Source organism: Primulina eburnea, chromosome 6, assembly GCF_022965805.1.
Source record: "Primulina eburnea isolate SZY01 chromosome 6, ASM2296580v1, whole genome shotgun sequence".
Lineage (NCBI taxonomy): Eukaryota > Viridiplantae > Streptophyta > Magnoliopsida > Lamiales > Gesneriaceae > Primulina > Primulina eburnea.
Window position 1 is genome coordinate 38,716,386 of NC_133106.1, and position 17,505 is coordinate 38,733,890.

A 17,505-nucleotide genomic window follows, 5' to 3' on the forward strand; every position below is an offset into this window, starting at 1 on the left:
TCACGTTATGAGAAGGTTAAACTTTATCGGAATACGCGTTGAAATTTTTGTTAGCAAACAAGACAATAATATTTTGATGGCGTTACTATTATCATTTAATAATTTTTCAGAACTAAGATTTAATAATCAACACTTTCAAATTGTGATGATATATAGCGAATCATTTTAGGTTGAGGTATAAATATTTACAATATTATTTAAAAATTTCGTAGAAAAAAATTTGCAAGATTTTCATTTATGTGAAAGTTATAAATGAAAGAAAAGTTAGGAGATCGATCGAATGATGTGTTTTTTCTCTTGGTTACAAAGAGAAAAAAATACTTGCTATGTTATACTTTCTCGATACACATTCTTTGCTAATTACATGTTCAATATATCAACCAAATTAACTGGAAAACAATCATTACTGTACATGTATCGACTGTGGACAATTTTTATATAACTATGTACTTCATAAAGCAGTTGACGAACTAATAAGAAGATTTTACAAGTTGAAGAACTAATAAGAAGATTTTACTTCAACTCAGTATGTATTATCATTTTACGAAGAGTGTTTACATGGAATCAAAGCTCTTGCTCCTGCTAGACTGTGCAACAGACATTGAGACACCCCTAAATACCAACGAGCTTCATCAAAACAACCATGTACATTAAATGAATAATAAAACATTCATCTTATAGCATCGAAAATGCTTAGTAATAGTCCATGTGTGTAGACATATTATAAGTTTTTTAGTATGCCTGATCAAACAAACGTATATGAAAAATGCTCTCAACTTCGTTACTTTATGTATTTACATTTTATTTTTCTCATAATACATCAACCACCTCCATGTTAATTTCTTTTGCTTACATGTTAATGACCAGCGTTTTCTTCTTAATACGAGTTCCAAACAATTTCTATTCATATACTTTGATATCTTTTATAGTCTTTCGTTGTAATCATCTATTCAGATGTTTTGTGAATTGAATTGATTCTCATGTTTAAATATATTAAAAACTCGAAATTGCAAAATTCATAAATACATCAACTAAATTCTCAAGTAAAAAATGTTATATATATGGAAATCCTATCTACATTAACGAGTTTTCAAAGCTCTTTGATTACAATAAGATTTTAAATGCTCTTATCGATTGTTTAATGATTTATATTACAACTAATATTTAAGTTAAAGTTGTCACGTTCGTAAATTCATTAGCATCAACCATTTTATTAAGTGTGACACTCTTACAACAACTACCCTGATTTAAACATAGATGCTCTATTTTCAAATTTATAATAACCTATTTATAAAGTAGATCTATGATTAAATTTTAAGATGAACAAACACTTTATGTCCAATTTCAGACTTGTTCTTAAAATTCTCCTATTTTAATATCAACTCAATCTTTTTTTTAATTATTTTCAATTTTATAGATTCTTTGTTTTTTCATATTTTTTTATTTTGTCAAGTAACTTGAAATATTAATCGTTTGCCTACGAATATAAAATAAAATTAAAAATTACTATAATCAAAATACTTATGGCTTTTAAAATTAAATTACTAAATAAGACCTACATAAATATAAACAAATATAAATACTCATATGTTGAACTATAAATCTGGGTAAGACACCTCAAGAATCGAGGTGCCCTTGCCTAGTACAACATAACGTGCGAATTGAGAAACAAGATTAATATTTTTACTAAGTTTATATGATGATTAGATCAGATCTCGTCTCGTCTCCTTCTGTCCTTCCAAATGTCATAGGACTATTCGGAAATACTGTATCAACTTATTAAGCTAGCACGTCACATGTTTCACTGACCAAGACGAGTTTACTTTTGAAAAAAAATCCCGCTGAAATTTGTCATTTGTAGTTTTCGTTATCGATTATTAAGCTAGCACGTCACATATTTATTACCGATCATGACACAATCACTACAACTGTATGCTAGCTACCATACTAAAAAAAGGTTGTGTGAGTACGTACGTACGTACCGAATCCTTTCCTCGTAATTTTCGCATAACAATGGGTTGATAACCATCAATCTTTGTCCCCTCTTCCTTCTAACTTGTATCATCTGCCTCCGATGATGTTTTCTTTTGCTTCTCTTTTCACAAAATTACGATTTAATAATGTTTACCAGCTTCTCTCTTCCACCGGACATCTAATCATTAGTTATCTTGGAAGTCTCCGCCGATGATCCACCACCATCTCCGTCTCTTCAACACCAATCTGAATACGGCCACTCCTAAACCTGGCTCTCACCATGGATCTCTCTTCGCCTTTCGGGAAACTCGATGGTCTTGACCGGGACGACTTTCGGGATGCGGCCTACGAGATTTTCTTCACCGCATGCCGGTCTTCTCCGGGATTTGGTGGGCGGAGCGCAATCATTTATGACAACTCTCTAGAAAGCGGGGATGGAAATGGGTCAGGACCCGGGTCACCGAGGAAGCCACCGGGGGTTGGGATGGCAGTGACGAGTCGGGTGAAGAGGGCATTGGGGCTAAGAATGTTGAAGCGAACGCCATCTTCAAGACGTTCGAGCTCATGTGGAGCGAATCCATCATCTCCGGGTGGCGCGGGGTCGAGTCCAAGGATGTAGTTGACCCTACCTGCGTCCCCAATGGCGAGGCTGAGGCGGCCAATGACATCGGCGGAAATTATGAGGCAGCAAATGAGGGTGACGCAGCAGAGTGACGATAGACTTCGCAAGACTCTAATGAGAACTCTAGTTGGCCAAGTATGTAATGTTATCGTTTTTGTGTCACTATGAATATTGCATGCATGGTTTACGAGAAATGATTGAATTTATTTTTAAGATGATAAAATTTTATTATGAAAAGCACACATATATTTCGATATTCCTTGTCGGTTAACATTTACATAACATGTGGCTTCAACTAATTTAGTTTGATAAATTAAACTTCCATTGTTCACATACACGAATTTTCTCTTATTAATTGGTGTTTTTTTTGTGGATGCTTGTACTCAATACGTAAAACTATATTTTCTGTTCATTATGTATCATGACTAGATTATGAGAAGTGGAAAATGCATTTACTAGACTAAAGCCTAGCCTCTTACAATATTGTTAACATTTGTTGTTTGATTAGATGGGCAGGCGAGCAGAGACCATCATTCTTCCTCTGGAATTGCTCCGTCATCTGAAACCATCTGAATTCAACGATGCTCACGAGTACCATATCTGGCAAAAACGTCAATTAAAAATACTCGAAGCAGGACTACTCCTCCACCCTTCCATCCCACTAGAAAAATCAGACACAGTTGCCTCTAAATTTCGAGATATCATCAATTCTTGTGAAACAAAGGCAGTAGACACAGGCAAGAATTCGGAGGCGATGAAAATACTCTGCAACTGTATCGTTTCCTTGGCATGGAGAAGCCCCAACAGTGGAAGCACTGACGTGTGCCATTGGGCTGATGGATACCCCCTCAACATCCAAATCTACACAGCCCTTCTCTGCTCGGTTTTTGATATGAAGGATGAAACACTAGTCGTTGATGAAGTTGATGAACTGTTAGAGCTTATGAAGAAAACGTGGTCGACCTTGGGGATTAACCGGTCCATACATAATCTATGTTTCACTTGGGTGCTTTTTGAGCAGTATGTCATAACAGGGCATGTGGAGAAGGATCTTCTATGTCAAATGTTTTGACAGCAGTGAAGAAGTGGTCTGAAAAAAGGTTGTTGGATTATCATGAAAGCTTTGATAGGGGAACAGTTGGAATAATGGAAAGTATTCTTCCTCTGATTTTCTCTGCTACAAAGAAACTCGAAGAGGATGTTCCTTGCTACGTTTCAGTTAATCAAGAAAAGGAAGAGACGAGGGATGAAGCCATGGGGAATAGGGTCGACTATTATATTCGAGCATCACTGAGAAACGCATTTGCCAAGGTATGTACATGTACATCTACTTCTACACTAAGAAATGTTTTCATTTTCTTGGTGTTTCTAACTTTTTATATCGATAGAACCTCGTGGATAAAAATGGAAACAGGACGTCCTTTGAAGGGCAAGAAGTGAGTGAAATGCTAATCAAATTGGCTAGAGAAACTGAAGAATTGGCTTCGAAGGAGAAGGATATATTCAGTCGAGTCCTTAAGAAATGGCACCCGATTTCTGCTGGGGTTGCAGATGTTACACTGCACACTTGCTACGGGACATTACTAAAGCAGTACTTAACGGGCACGTCTATGCTCAAGAATGAAACAGTCTAGGCGTTGAAAAGGGCTGGGAAATTAGAGAAACTTTTAGTACAGATGGTAGTTGAGGACTCTGCTGAATGTGAAGATGGAGGCAAGGCAATTGTGAGAGAAATGGTTCCTTACGAAGTTGATTCAATCATAGTTAAACTTATGAAACAGTGGATTCAAGAAAAGTTGAAGCAGGGGCAGGAGATTTACCAAAGAGCAAAAGAAACAGAAGTAAACTTATTGAATCACTAATTCCGCTACAAAGTATATAACAAAAATGATTCCTAATACATGTGGAATCGAAATGTCACATTTTAAGATAGAACTAGAATTGGCACATTAAGTTTTAAATTTTTTCATAATTCTGCAGACATGGAATCCGAAGTCCAAAACTGAGCCATACGCTCATTCAGCTGAAGAACTAGTCAGATTTGCCAAGGAAGCTGTGAAGAATTTCTTCGAAATTCCTATAAACATATCAGAGAACCTTGTTTATGATCTTACTGAAGGTTTAGAGCATGTCTTTCAAGATTACATAACGTTCATTGCATCATGTGGTAAGAATTGCTAATTTATCACCATTCTAAGCAGAAACTAAGTAACTGCATTTTAGTTTACACAATTAGTCTTCTATAAATCCTAAGCACACGTTTTTTCTCACTTATAGGATCAAAACAGAGTTATATCCCCACACTTCCTCCACTAGCACGTTGTAGCTTGGATTCAAAGTTCCGAAAACTCTGGAAAAGAGCAGCATGCAGTGTAGGAATTGAAGATCCAAACAATGATTTGTGCAATGAAGGAAACAATTCCCGTCCATCGACAAGTCGTGGAACACAACGCCTATACATCCGTCTCAACACCTTACATTACATTCAGTCACAACTTCATCCCCTTGACAAAACATTAACTCTGTTGCCAAAGGTAACCCCATCACCAAAATCCGGGTTTGGCGACAGAAGGCAACTCAACAGTTCATATTTTGAACATAGCCGATCAGCAATACAAGTTGCTTTTCAGCATGTATCGTCTAATATTTTTGGATTCAAACTCCGTTTTATACGGAAGCCTATATGTTGGTGACGTAATAAATTCACGAATCAGGCCAGCATTAAGAATATTAAAGCAGAATCTTACTCTTCTGTGTGCAATAGTGACTGATCGTGCTCAACCACTAGCTCTAAAAGAAGCAATGAAAGCTTCTTTTGAGGCATACCTAATGGTTTTGCTAGCTGGTGGCAGCTCCTGAACCTTCTCTAGCTTTGATCACCCAATGATTGAGGAAGACTTCGATAACTTGAAACGAGTATTTTGTACATGCGGACAAGGTTTGATAGTAGAGGATGTGGTGGAAAAGGAAGCAGAGACGGTTGAAGGGGTGGTGGTATTGATGGGGCAGTCGACCGAGCAATTAATCGAAGATTTCAGTATCGTGGCCTGTGAAGCTAGTGGGATAGGAGTGGTGGGTACAGGGCAGAAACTTCCAATGCCACATACAACTGGTAAGTGGAATCGGTTAGATCCAAATACCATATTAAGGGTACTTTGTCACAGAAATGATCAAGATGCCAACCATTTCCTGAAGAGGACATTCCAACTAGCAAAGAGAAGGGACTCGGGATAATTAAGAACACTGTATACCTCAAAACACTTATAACAATATGAACCAAGAGATTCAAGAGATTCTTTACTTATGTGTGAAATTTTCTTTTTAACAAAGTTTCAATTGGATTTCTAGCGGTATTCGTTAGACAACAATCTAGGACAGGAGAGCACACTTCTAAATTTTGTCTTCGTTTTTCTTAGACCTGAGCAATATTCTATATGTAGTAAACATTGGGGGAAAATCAGGAGTTGCTTAAAAGATTTTTTCTTGTACTACTTTGGATGTGAAGTAATTGATGATAATTTATTAGATAATATTACCAGTACTTCTAGGCATACACATCACATCATTATGACATCTGTACCAATATGTTGTTGCAAAACTGTGCAGAATAATGATCTGTATGATTTCTGAGAAACAAATCATCAAGAAACGTGAAATACCGAATATTTAGGTTGCCATCGGAGCCAAGCTGGTGAATTTTTCATAAATCATTGATCATGTGGTGAAATCGACGACCCCTCCTAAACCTTACTCTGAAACCATATTAGTTGAGTACTTTTCTCAAAAACTTCAAAGTTCTAGATCCTAAATTATTTGTCACCAGTTGTGCATGTTAATAAGATTACAAAAAAAAGTAAAGGCAATGACATGGAAATCCCTAAAGTCAGTTTCTTAATTGTTATGAAACCATATGAAATATGTATATCCAAAAAGAAATGTTGAAGAATAATTCAACTTAGAAGGATATTTCAATCAAATCATCCTCCCACGAAGTAAAACTTCTCAGACTATGATTATTTCATTATCAGACCTCTCCTACATTAATGAATGCTCGTCGTGTGTATGAGAGTTCTCAGGCGTTTATGTTAATTCCTAGCAGCAAAAGACCTTGTTTTTTCTTGATTTCAGAAACATGTGGTCATCTTTATTGAACCAATGCTACCTGCTGGTTGATGAAGCAAAATCTAGAACGATATTACCGGTCGAGTTGAAGAAATTCAGGCTGAGTTAAACGAATGCGATGCTTCTTAAAAAAATGCAGATTTGATACAAGATGAGGATGAGATGGCCAAGAAATGGGTATCAGAAATAGGCGATGCGGCATTACATGTGGAAGATGTTCTAGAAACATTTGCCATTGAAGTTTCACTAAAAAGGTACAAGTGTACGGTGTCATCAAAATATACGCTGGGGTACTGAAGGAAGATATTCCCTACACAATGTAGGGTCAGATTGAGCTGATTAAGAAGTTTGCAAGCATGCGGCATAAAACCCACAAACCAAAAAAACGTACCAGGGCTCTCAACTGCTAACTCGATCGTTATCTCATCTCGTGGAGGAAGATTTTGTTGGTTCGCAAAATGTGGAACTCCTAGTAACACAGTTGATGAATGGAGATGATGGCAAATGCCATCGAGTTGTTACCAATCAGAGGGTGTAAGAAGGATCTATATGTAGTCTTCTTCATTTAAAGATTTAAAGCTGTGAAAACTTGGATATGATTCCTAATAGATTGAAATTTGTGACAAACATTGAAAATTTAGAAACTTCAGACATGCCTGAATTCTTTCCAGACAAGCATCATTCAGAAGATGGAGAACCAGGAGTCGATTTTTCCAAAATAAGCCATATTTCTTCAATCATACTTTTGATCATATAAAAGAAAACTTCACAAAGAGATGGCTATTAGGAATGAGTTTCTCACAAAGCAAGTAGCCCAAGGTACGTCCCTTGCCTCTTCTTTCCTGTTCACGCGGTTTCTAGATAACAATATTACAAAGCCCTATTGACGGAGTGGCTAAGTTCACCTTTAAGGAGAGGTCATCAAATATTTTCCTTTGTGAATTTTATATTTGAACTCCAAGTCTTGTTGGAGCTGTTTTAAAGTAATATTATTAAAATGCAAATTACATATGTTTTCTTACACAACTTCTAAGGAATCTTAAACACAACTATGACGAGATTTCCACTAAATTGATACTGACCTCAACTGCAATTTCAATACCAGTATGGAGAATTTTTTAGATTAACCAGATTAGAAATCATGCAAACTTTAGAGAAAACTCAAATAACTTAGATTTAATTACCAGATTATTATTTAAATTTTGCAAGAACTCCCTGTGAGATCTTTACATCAAAATGTAAAATGGCTACAAGATCTGACTTACCATAACCTGAGTATAATTTATAATCAGGTATTATTTAATTAATCTCAACAGCAATACACATATACAAGGGATAAGGGAAAACTAAGTTTACCCTTTCTTTGATTCATCATCTTGATTTTCTATCTTTCTTATTCTCGATACCATATGCTCAGTACGCTGCACAAGAAGAAAATAAATTTAATAAAATTTTATATCAATCAATTGTAAAATCCAGAAAACAATTGAAAATTTAAGTTAACAAAGAAAGTAATTCAGCCACGTCACATGCTCAGTGTGAGGCAAATATTTCCCGTCAAATGTCACGACAACACGATCCTTCCCATCCACACCTTTGATTTTGTCGACTGAACAGAAGAAATCAATTGCCGACATGCTGCTTGTTAAGTTCCCCGATCCACCAAAGGATTTTTACCCAAGAAAAAGGAAAAGAAAAGGTAAGGTAAATCATATTGATTAAATATTGTAATTTAAAGCTCAAGTTCATCTTTTTATTTAGGACATCACCACTGTTGTACATTATAAAAGTAAATAATACCACCCACAGAAGTTTTGGTAATTTAAGACAGAATGATTGAGTAAAAGCATGATCATAAAAGAATTTTAGTTACTGACGGAAAATAAGAGGCACTATACCGTCAGAACTAAGACTCAGCAACGACTATTTAGCATCAACACTAGAGTTGTCATTACTAATTACAACAATTATGCAATTTTTGGGAACAAGATAAAGATCATAATAGTCAATTTATTGAGAATTGTAACTGCACTTCTTCTTTGATGGGAACTATGTTATAATTATAGTAGACCAGGAAGAAAGAGTGATTGCCCTGCTTAGTGATAAGGTGATAATATGTGAAGGATTGGGAATATGATAGGGATCATAACAAACAAGGGAATTTTCCAAATATTCAATTTTATACAGAAATTCAAAAATACATAAAACTCCCTGGTGAAAGGTCAAAGTTTAAAAATAATTTCAGGGAAGCTCGAAAAGGACATAAGAGACAAAGTCTATCTACAATGGCATATATAAGCAACATGGAAACGTAACTATGTAATTGTAATTTGTATGCCAGCCATATTCAAGTTACAATTAATTCAAGACACTATCCAGCATAAATAAATATAAAGCAGTTGCCAGGTTCTCTAACAACAAACTAAAATTCTCCAAGATTGAATCTTCACTTAAGAAAATAAGGAATAACTACTTACATGCCATCACCAAATTCCTCATTTATTATCTCCTTAATGCTCTCCCCAAAATGCATAACAGCTTCATTTAACCTGTAAACAGGAAAACGAGTACTTTAGAGATCTTACAGAAATATCGACAAGCAGCACAACTTAGAAGGTCAGCCAAATGCATACATTCAAATGACATTTTAATTGGTCCAAATATTAGGCTTAAGCTTAGTCATCCCAAGATTTATGTACTAAGTAAATGTCTCTAGATTGTGCTTGGATCGATGAATTTGACAATATGGATTTCAAACCAACCGATTTCAAACTTTGTGACTTGTTTGGATGAGCAAAATTCAAGTTAATCAAATTCAACCCATGTCAAATTATGCGATATCAATAATTATGGTGGATTTCAAATAAAACCAAGATGTATGTAATTTAAAATCCGTACCTAATTCAAAACTCTCCTTTCAGATCAAATCAATCAATCCAAGCACAACTAAGAGAACTGAAAATACCAAAAGCTGTGGGGACTGGGGAGATGGAAATATCAGCATATATACTTTGCCATTCAAGTGAAATCCCCTTATCTCTGACTCTAATTTCTTTTTGTGCTATTCTCTCTTTGCACAGAGCGATATAATTTTGCAACAACGATCAAGGGATAAGAATCAGGAGCCAATTAGCTGCTTCAAAGTAAGTAGTTTTGAAATGTAAAGCCTAACAGAAACTGAGTGTGGTTGAAAAGGTCGAAGCTTCATGTCTTTCGGCATCAAGTACTTATCTTCTGTAAGAGAAAATCTTGCCGTCCAAATTACATAAACTACAACATCTGTAAACATGAACACACACACACACACACAAAAGGCTAAAGCCAATACAAAAGATACAGATTAAATCAACTCAAATTTTGTTTAAATAAGTTGATTTACATCGCTTCACTCGCTAAATTGAATAACGATTCTTTCAATAGGGAAAAAATCGTCTTAATAATAGTAATAAATTAATTAAAACAAGTCTCTCAAATTCAAACCCGAAGGCTATGCCAGCAAATCTGACCCCCACACTTACAACATTCAACTGATTATTTTTCTTTCATTGGATGGGTGCAAATACTTAACACACAAAATATAAACTAAAAGCATAGAAAGTAAAAGATTTCCAGAAACTAATTTCAACAAATGAGAAAATTTCAAGAACATAGGACAAGCCAAAAGCAACCGAATTACCTATAAATAGTGGGTTCTTGAATTAATCGTGGATCATATAATCGGAGGGGAGGTTGCATCATCTCATGAAGGTGATTCTCAGATAGTTCGGGCAGGGCAGCCCGGAGTAAAGGCACGGTGTCCGGCTTAAGTTGGGCTTGACGCCGCAGGAGCTGAGCCACGTAGACGTTAGTCAGGCCAGTCTCCTCGGCTATTTGCCCGTAAGTCTTGCCCGAGTTCTTCTTCACCGCTTGGAGTGCCGCCACCATGCTGACTTGGGTTTCCATAGAGTTGTTTCTACACACAAATGTTGAGGTGTGATGATTATTCGATTTCTTTATTTCGAAAAAATTAAGTGCATTAAATGTCCTACATTTGTTTTTAATAATTAAAAACAAATTGTCAATATATATGATATTCGTCGATTTTTGAAGCGATTGAGATTTTCTATAATTTTGAAAATATATATTTCATTTTATCAGTTAGAAGTTAAATGTATGTTGATTTGAGTTTGAATTGGTGATGATCAGTATCTCACGGAACTATTTAAATTTCAGTTATATGGCTCTATATATATTGAGTAATTACATTACATATTTTAATAATGACTTTGCAATAGTTTGTCACTTATATTTGGGAATTATAATAAAATTTAACTACTTAAATCTAGTTTGTTGAGCTCAAATTTTATTGTAACCAAGAATTTTGCTGGAGATGATTGTGTGCTTAAACTACATACAATAAAACTTCAATAATTTCATTTATATGGATATTTGCAAAAGCTTTTCAAATTAATCTTTGATAAATAAGAATAAAACATAAACACATGCTACTATTATTAAGATGATACACATCGAATCATCGAACAAAACAACTGAAAGAAGACGGATAAATATAGGATAACATATTAATATTGATAAGGTATATGTGTCCATGCATGCATGCATGCATATTGTCGGCCTATTGAGGATCAATGATGCCCAACTACACCACCACCTCCGCCGGCGCCACCGCCAAACCCTCCGCCCACTCCCAAACCTTTCCCAAACCCACCGCCAAACTCTCCACCCTTCCCGAACCCACCGCCGACTGCGCCACCTTTGCCGAAACCTCCGCCGATGACACCTCCTTTCCAAATACCTCCTCCAACACCCTTGCCAAATCCTTTCCCAAAACCTCCACCAACGCCCCCTTTCCAAATACCTCCACCAACGCCGCCCTTACCAAATCCTCCGCCAACTACGCCGGCGCTTTTATGAATGCCACCGCCGAATCCAACACCCTTGCCTTGTCCTCCGCCTTTACCCCATACGTTACCCAAACCTCCACCTGCTCCGCCACCAAGGCCAGCACCAGCCCCACCGCCACCGAACCCGACACCCTTTCCAACTCCGCCACCCAACCCACCGCCCTTCCCGACCCAACCACCAAGTCCAACACCCTTTCCGATCAGAAACTTCTCATCGTCATTTGCAATATCTCTAGCTACCACCAAAGTCGCCACAATAACAGGAAAACAAAGCATGTATAAAAAACCACGCACCATTTCCAAGAACAATATAAACCGATATAAAATGTTTGGATCGATATGTTTTCTGAATGAGTGAAACCCATGAACTAGGGACGTTTTATAAGCAGAATTCGCATTAAATGAATTCAGCAATCAACCGTCTTCCAACTTTGACAACAGAACGTGATCGCTTGACGAATAACCACCCTCTTTAATGGCTGCCGATATAGTAGAGGAGGAGACTCCCCACCATTAAGCTTCCATCATTATAAATGAAAACGTCTAATGATGCATCAGATTAATGATATTTTTATTGTAGAAAACAGTTTATTAAGCTTTCGTTTTTGTTACCATGAAATAAAAATCAGCTAGGTATCACAAAATCGTATTTAAAGCAATACGATAAAATCAGGATTTGATATCTTAAATGTTTTAATAAAAAAGCAACAATTACCGATCAAGTATCTAAATTTGGGAAAATTACCATTTTAGTTATTTTTCATTTTTGATAATGTTATCGGTAAATTTTTGGTTTTCGTCCACTAAGTTGCATATATTTTTTTTTGCAATTTTATTAATTTTTCATCGAAGTATTGACATGGCATCAGATACATCAACAATATCGATCGCCGCTGCAACATATCCCAGTAACACATTATCATTTTTTTTTTTCACATCAACGATGTAGAGAGATCAAAATCGAAAAAATTTAAAATTTAGTGGATTAAGACCGTAAATTGACCGGCAAAATGAATATAATTTATCCATCTAAATTTTTTTAATATGATATTTGAGACCATGATATAAATTTTTAAGCATTAAAATATAAGGTTCACTCTCATAAAATAAATTGGAATATATAGTCTCTTCAGCTAAATGATTGAGCTTAGCCTGGATTAATTAATTATATGGATGTATGGTGCACATATGGCTATCACATTTAGAAGCCTATCTGTTTTCCAATAGCTTCCTTCCTATTAATTGCGATTTGGTTTGGGCATTGAAAAAGCACACGGGGCGGGGCTTCTTATATATATAAGGTAAAAACTTGTGTGAGACGGTTTCACGGGTCGTATTTGTGAGACGGATCTCTTATTTGGGTCACCCATGAAAAAGTATTACTTTTTATGCTTAGAGTATTACTTTTTATTGTGAATATAGGTAGGGTTGACCCGTCTCATAGATTACGATCCGTGAGACGGTCTCATATGAGACCCACTCTATATATATAAAGCACAAAAAACCTTGTAAAAAATATTGTTTATAAATATAAAATCATTTATGTTTGGTCCGAATCAAGAAATTTACAACTTGCTTAGTAACACTATCAACCTCCTCATCATTACATACGTATCTTTTCTTTTTTCATTTATCTCAAATATATAATTCAATTTTTAAATTAATTTAATTATATTTTTCTTGGTTTTAAACTACTAATTTGTTTATTTAATTACTAAAACATTCATTAAATAAAGAGTAAATTAATAGATGATTTATTTGTAAAAGTTATTTTTCCAATAATTTTTTTCATTTGTGTGGAAACACACACAAACCTAAATATATGGAAATATATGGAATGTATATTGTATATCCTTATTAATTAACTTTTGAAAAGAGCAAAAACTTGTGTGACACGGTTTCAAGATTCGTACTTTGTGAGATATATATCTTATTTGGGTCATCCATGAAAAAGTATTACTTTTTATGCCAAAAATATTACTTTTTATTGTGAATATCGGTAGGATTGACCCGTTTCACAAATAAAGATTCGTGAGACCGTCTCACAAGAGACATACTCTTTAAAAAATGTATAACCATTTGTGTAATAAATTAAATATGAATAAAATAGGAAGTTCGTATGAAAATTTATTTTTCTAGGGATTTTCTTAATCTATATTATAAAACAAACAAATCTATATATTTCAGTCATGAAATATATATTACCCTTTTTAATTTATAGTTTATTCGCGTGGACTCAAGAGGAAGCACTGTAGTTCTAAAATAAAATCGAAATGTTCATCTCCGAAAAATGGAAATTTGGAATTGAGGATTTACAATTGAATTTGGCTCAGATTTAAAAGAGAAGAAACTGAAACTGTGAATTTATTTTTAGTTTTATGATTTTAGATATATAGGAGGTATAAATGAAACAAGTCAGCTTGAAAATATCAAATATATTCAATACATGTTATCCGTCTCAAACCCGCTCTTTCATACCAGTTGATCAGGTTTAGACCTTTCTCGCAACCCATTTGGTAGGATTTAGACATGTCCCAAACGTTCCGGATTTAATAGGAGTCCGAGTTTAAACCCGGACTAGGGATGTAATCGAGTCGAGCCGAGGCGAACTCTTGAATGTTTGAACTTGGCTCGTTTATGCTCGAGCCGAGCTCGAGCTTTATTTAACAAATATATGCATGGCTCACGATCTTATTCAAGCCTTTATCGAGCAAAAACAAGCTTAATAAATATGAATTATACATTTAAATTTTCATTAAATTAATTAAAAATAAATTATATATTTAAAGAAAAATATATCATTCTTATTAAAATTTGTAAATTTATTATAATAAATAAATTTAATAGATTTTTCTATATATTTCATAAATAATATGCAAAATCAATAAATCAAATATCAAACTATTATTTTTTCATCGAAAAGATTACTCATGAATTTACCAGCGAACATGTTCACGAGCTAACGAGCCGAATACTGTAAAGCTTGAGTTTGGTTTGTTTATCTTAACGAGCCTAATTAAACGAGCTCAAACGAGCTTTTATCGAATCGAGATTCGAATAGCTCACAAACGGTTTGGTTCATTTACATCCTTAACTCGGACCATTGTCATCCCTAAATTCGGAGATTGAAAATTGCACGGACCTAATTAAACATAAATTTGTATATTAAGTAATTGAATTAATGGGTTATTTTGTATCTGCACAAGAGAATTCAAAAGCTTGTAATGCCAAAGGGCTGGACAATTAGTCAAATTAAAATTTCAGCTCAACCAACTTCAACTTTTACTCAAAAAAGAAAAGAAGAAAAAATTGGTTATGTGGGTACATGTTCTTGATTGTATTATTTGCAGGGTGGATGTCAATAACCATCATGTCTCAATTTTTAATTTTGTTATCTAAGGTCAAATAATACGAACCCTGAATATTTAGATTAACAAAAAGATAGTTGATTTACATCGAACCACATTATAGAATCTTGATAAATTAACATAAATTTAGACTCCAACTACCAATTTTGACTCATTCAAAGTTACACATATAGTGTGTTATTCTCTGTCCGAATCTGTTAGTTGTTGTCTCACATCGATTGGATAAAATACCTGAGAGTTGTATATATGATTTTTGAACAATTCTCCTCCCTAAAACTAATTTTTGAGATTGAGTTAGATCCAAATTTCAATCTTAATAGAATCCAAAACAAACACCTTATATAAAATACATCGAGAAGATCTAACTCTTGCAGTATAGGATAGACCAAACCACCACCAACTTTGTCTCGATCTTTTTTGTTGAATGCATCGGAAGCCGATCTTAACTTTATTTTTACCAGTCTGTGTTAGGCCCAATATGCTCGTTTCACGGGATGAAGCCCACTTCATATTTTTATATGTTTTATTAGAGTTTTTTTTTTAAAAAAAAAATAAATAAATGTTAAGTTTCGTGTTATCATGCTTTAGTGTCATAAGAGTTCGTGCGAAGCATAAGCAATCCGTGCACGCAAATTATTTTTAATTATTAAATTGATTTTTAAATAAAGTAAGTTGTAAAATATCAAAGGCAATTAAATAGAAATAAAGATTGTGGAAATTACAATGTAGTCCACAATAAATGTTTTCATCTTTTTTAATTTTCAGGGTTTGTTTCGGAAGCCCACTTAAATATAATGCCCTTTATAAAAAAAAATTAGTAAATCCAATCTCATTACAATTCAAATTGTTTGCGCGGGTTTTATTATTATTATTATTATTATTATTCTCCAAAGAGTTCATTTTTTATTTATATTTTTTTTAAAAAAAGAAGATATTTTTATTGTAAAATTTTTAATCGACTCCATATAATATAAATTTAATGGCATGGTAAATGAAAGACACCGAGGGGGGAAATTATAAAGTTGATTAATAAAAGCAAATTCAATTTTCTCAGCATCAAAAAAATAATAATTAAATTAATATATTTAAAAGATGAGAAGACAAAAATTAGACATTATAAATAAAATATTTAAATGATATGTTGTGTTCTATAACAAATACAATAATGTTCGGTTTCAATTGTGTGGATTTTATTCAAAATAGAAATTCCAAAGGACAATTTTATTTTATAAAATAAAATACAGGCGATGGCGCTTGAGTAATTTTATTTGAAACCCAGGGCAAAACTGAAATATCTGTTGAGCTATAAAACGCAAATTTGACGCTCCGGCACACACACGCCCTTCCCTTCCTCTTTAATACCTGTCGCCACCCCTTAATCCGCCGTACTCCACCGACCGATTATTTTCAGTTCGCTATCGTCTGAATCTAATCTGTTCCCCTTGATTGTGAAATTCACCTTTCCGATATATTTTTAGGGTGTACCGATCTATGCATTTTTTCATTGGCGATATCGCTCAGGATCTCGCTGACGTGGAACTCTTATCTTCATTATTTTTGTTGAATATAAGAACGGACGGTCAAGATGAGCTCGCACGCGCGATGGATACTGACGCCTGGCGCGTCCCGAAAGCGGAAGGAGAGGGAACCATCTGAATCACAGAAACCGTTACTCAGACAAACGGCCGTTAGTGGGTCAACTACTGAGACGACGCCGTCTATGGCAGCCGCGCCGCTTTCCTGTAACCGGCTTCTAGCCGGCTTCATGGCTTACGAATTTTTAAGCAAGGGAACGGTGTTGGGACAGAAGTTCGATGTGGCTCGATTGGAGGCTATGCCATTCGACGCAAACAATAAGAAAGTGGACAGCCGCAGCAAGCCGAATGGGAAATTGGAGCCGACTATCTACGCAGAGGTGGCGAACCTGTTGAAGAGCGATGGAGCCTACCTTCCGGGTGTGGTGAACCCCACACAGTTAGCACGTTGGATTCAGATGTAGCATTTTTGTATAGACGAGACGAAATGCGATTGGCTAGGACGAGATATCACTCTTTTTCATTTTTATAATATAAATAATTTGAATCTTGGGGCTCAATTATTGTTCAATAATTCATCACCGAAAACTGCAGGTAATTTGTCGCCATATTTTGTGCTATTTTTACTTAAGTTTGAGTTGAGGGAGTGAAGATATATTGATGAGGTTGCTAAATGTGCATGAATATATCTTAGCTAAGAGTCAAGTATCAAAGAAAGAAGAATAGGGAAACAGTAGTACTAAAGCATGCATGGGTTTTGCATGCGTATGAGCGAGTAATAATGCAAGCTAGGTGACTGTTCTACCAATCGTTGGTGGGAAATGCATCATTTTATGACGCTTTTATGTTCTTGCTTACCTTAATAAACTTGCTCTGTTAAGCTTTTTTTTTTTTTAAAAAAAAGTTGCTTAGTTTATAAAATTATATTTATGTTATCTATCTATTTATATAAAAAGGTCAATTTTACACTATTTGAGAGT

General features: G+C 34.8%; 3 protein-coding genes and 1 pseudogene across 3 annotated transcripts; 2 read left to right on the forward strand and 2 right to left on the reverse strand.

Moving 5' to 3' along the window:
- Positions 1–1,989: 1,989 nt before the first annotated feature.
- LOC140835183 (protein unc-13 homolog) lies at positions 1,990–5,854 on the forward strand (annotated as a pseudogene).
- A 2,019-nt stretch (positions 5,855–7,873) lies between these two features.
- Positions 7,874–10,713, reverse strand: LOC140835182 (cyanate hydratase-like). Its single transcript, XM_073200622.1, has 4 exons — positions 10,395–10,713; positions 9,196–9,267; positions 8,248–8,356; positions 7,874–8,139 (listed from the first exon to the last, which is right to left on the reverse strand). Exons 1-4 carry the CDS (start codon positions 10,658–10,660, stop codon positions 8,071–8,073), a joined length of 516 nt encoding a protein of 171 aa, XP_073056723.1. The 5' UTR covers positions 10,661–10,713; the 3' UTR covers positions 7,874–8,070.
- Positions 10,714–11,120: 407 nt separating this feature from the next.
- Positions 11,121–11,994, reverse strand: LOC140833633 (uncharacterized). Its single transcript, XM_073197960.1, has one exon. It carries the CDS (start codon positions 11,917–11,919, stop codon positions 11,344–11,346), a length of 576 nt encoding a protein of 191 aa, XP_073054061.1. The 5' UTR covers positions 11,920–11,994; the 3' UTR covers positions 11,121–11,343.
- A 4,581-nt stretch (positions 11,995–16,575) lies between these two features.
- LOC140835556 (uncharacterized) lies at positions 16,576–16,989 on the forward strand. Its single transcript, XM_073201039.1, has one exon. It carries the CDS (start codon positions 16,576–16,578, stop codon positions 16,987–16,989), a length of 414 nt encoding a protein of 137 aa, XP_073057140.1.
- Positions 16,990–17,505: the final 516 nt, after the last annotated feature.

Bases quoted from the DNA above. Each gene is read 5' to 3' on its own strand.
- LOC140835556 (XM_073201039.1), top strand. From the start codon at position 16,576: ATGAGCTCGCACGCGCGATGGATACTGACGCCTGGCGCGTCCCGAAAG.
- LOC140833633 (XM_073197960.1), bottom strand. From the start codon at position 11,919: ATGGTGCGTGGTTTTTTATACATGCTTTGTTTTCCTGTTATTGTGGCG.
- LOC140835182 (XM_073200622.1), bottom strand. From the start codon at position 10,660: ATGGAAACCCAAGTCAGCATGGTGGCGGCACTCCAAGCGGTGAAGAAG. The intron at 8,357-9,195 runs GTAAGTAGTTAT...CTTAACAAGCAG, and splicing joins GAGGAATTTGGTGATGGCAT to CATGTCGGCAATTGATTTCT. The intron at 8,140-8,247 runs GTGACGTGGCTG...CTTCTTGTGCAG, and splicing joins ATTTGCCTCACACTGAGCAT to CGTACTGAGCATATGGTATC.